Here is a 972-nt window from a genome sequence, read left to right as displayed (position 1 = left end):
GCACAGCTCACAAGATGGCCGCGAGTCCCGGCGGGCCCGCCCACGTGACCTAGGTTCCGACTCCTTCTAGAGACATCGCCGCGCGGGCCGAGGGCCGGGAAGTCTCGCGAGGTCTTCAAAGAGAAAAGCCTCGGGGGTGGGGGGCGAGGCAGCGATCTCGCGTGACGTCCAGCTGGCCTTTCTTCTACAGACCGAGGCGAAGGAAATCTCGCGGGATCCTGCAGACGCTTCCCCTCACCTTCCTTCCACTAACAGGGACTCCACTCCCTCCTCTCGGCTTTCCATTAAGGGTCTTTTAGGCAAAGGCCGGCACAGATCTCGCGAGAAGCCAGCCTTTCCTCCCATTGCCTGGCGCAGAGCGGCTGGTTCTTCTCGCGAGAACCCAGCCGCCGGGCGCTCAATCTCGCGCACGCGCTCGGAAGGGGCGGAGCTTACGTGCTGAGGTCAGCGCGCTGGCGGGGGCGGCAGTATATAGAGGCCGGGGCCGAGGTGGGGGGGTTTCAGTTAGAGACGCGAGCGGAGCGCGGCAGTAGCAGCAGCAGCGGCGGCGGCGGCAGCGGCGAGTTCGAAACCCGGACCGAGTAATTCTCTTTACGCGGAGCCAGACCTCCCGAGACGAGCCCTCGTTATGAGTCATGTGGCGGTGGAAAATGCTCTCAGTCTAGACCAGCAGGTGAGGATCGGGCCGGGCCAGCCGGGGCGGGGAGAGGCTGGAGCGCGCGCCCCCCCTCCGGCGCGGGAGGGGCCGCCTTGTTGCGCATTTAATTGTTGCGCAGTTACGGCGGGGGGAGGAGGATGACGGGAGGCCGCGGCCTGCTTCCCCCGGCGCCGGGCCCGGCTTTTGTACGGCGTCCGAGTCCCCCTGGCGGCGGCGGTGGGGAGCGGCAGGGGGGAGGGGACAATGGCGGCCATTGTGCGTGTGACGGAGGGAGGCCGGGTGGGGGAGGGGCGCCGCGCCGCGTCTTTGTCTCC

The 972-nt window shown here is 67.7% G+C and overlaps 1 protein-coding gene across 4 annotated transcripts in view; it reads left to right on the top strand.

Annotated features, from left to right (window-relative positions):
• The first annotated feature begins 497 nt into the window (after positions 1-497).
• The window catches only part of DDX3X (DEAD-box helicase 3, X-linked), a 24,895-nt gene continuing 24,420 nt past the window's right edge, over positions 498-972 (top strand). For 2 of the 4 annotated variants that reach the window (XM_019529087.1, XM_019529086.1), the window contains exon 1: positions 498-673. In XM_019529087.1, the coding sequence (XP_019384632.1) occupies positions 629-673 (45 nt within the window). In that variant the 5' untranslated portion in view covers positions 498-628. The remainder of the gene's footprint in view (positions 674-972) is intronic. The other 2 variants (XM_019529089.1, XM_019529088.1) reach the window with 1 other exon arrangement.

The sequence above is a fragment of the Crocodylus porosus genome, unplaced genomic scaffold (assembly GCF_001723895.1).
Source record: "Crocodylus porosus isolate Cpor-Errol unplaced genomic scaffold, CroPor_comp1, whole genome shotgun sequence".
Taxonomy (NCBI): domain Eukaryota; kingdom Metazoa; phylum Chordata; order Crocodylia; family Crocodylidae; genus Crocodylus; species Crocodylus porosus.
The sequence above is the reverse complement of the archived record's forward strand: the minus strand, read 5'-3'. Positions and strand labels throughout refer to the sequence as shown.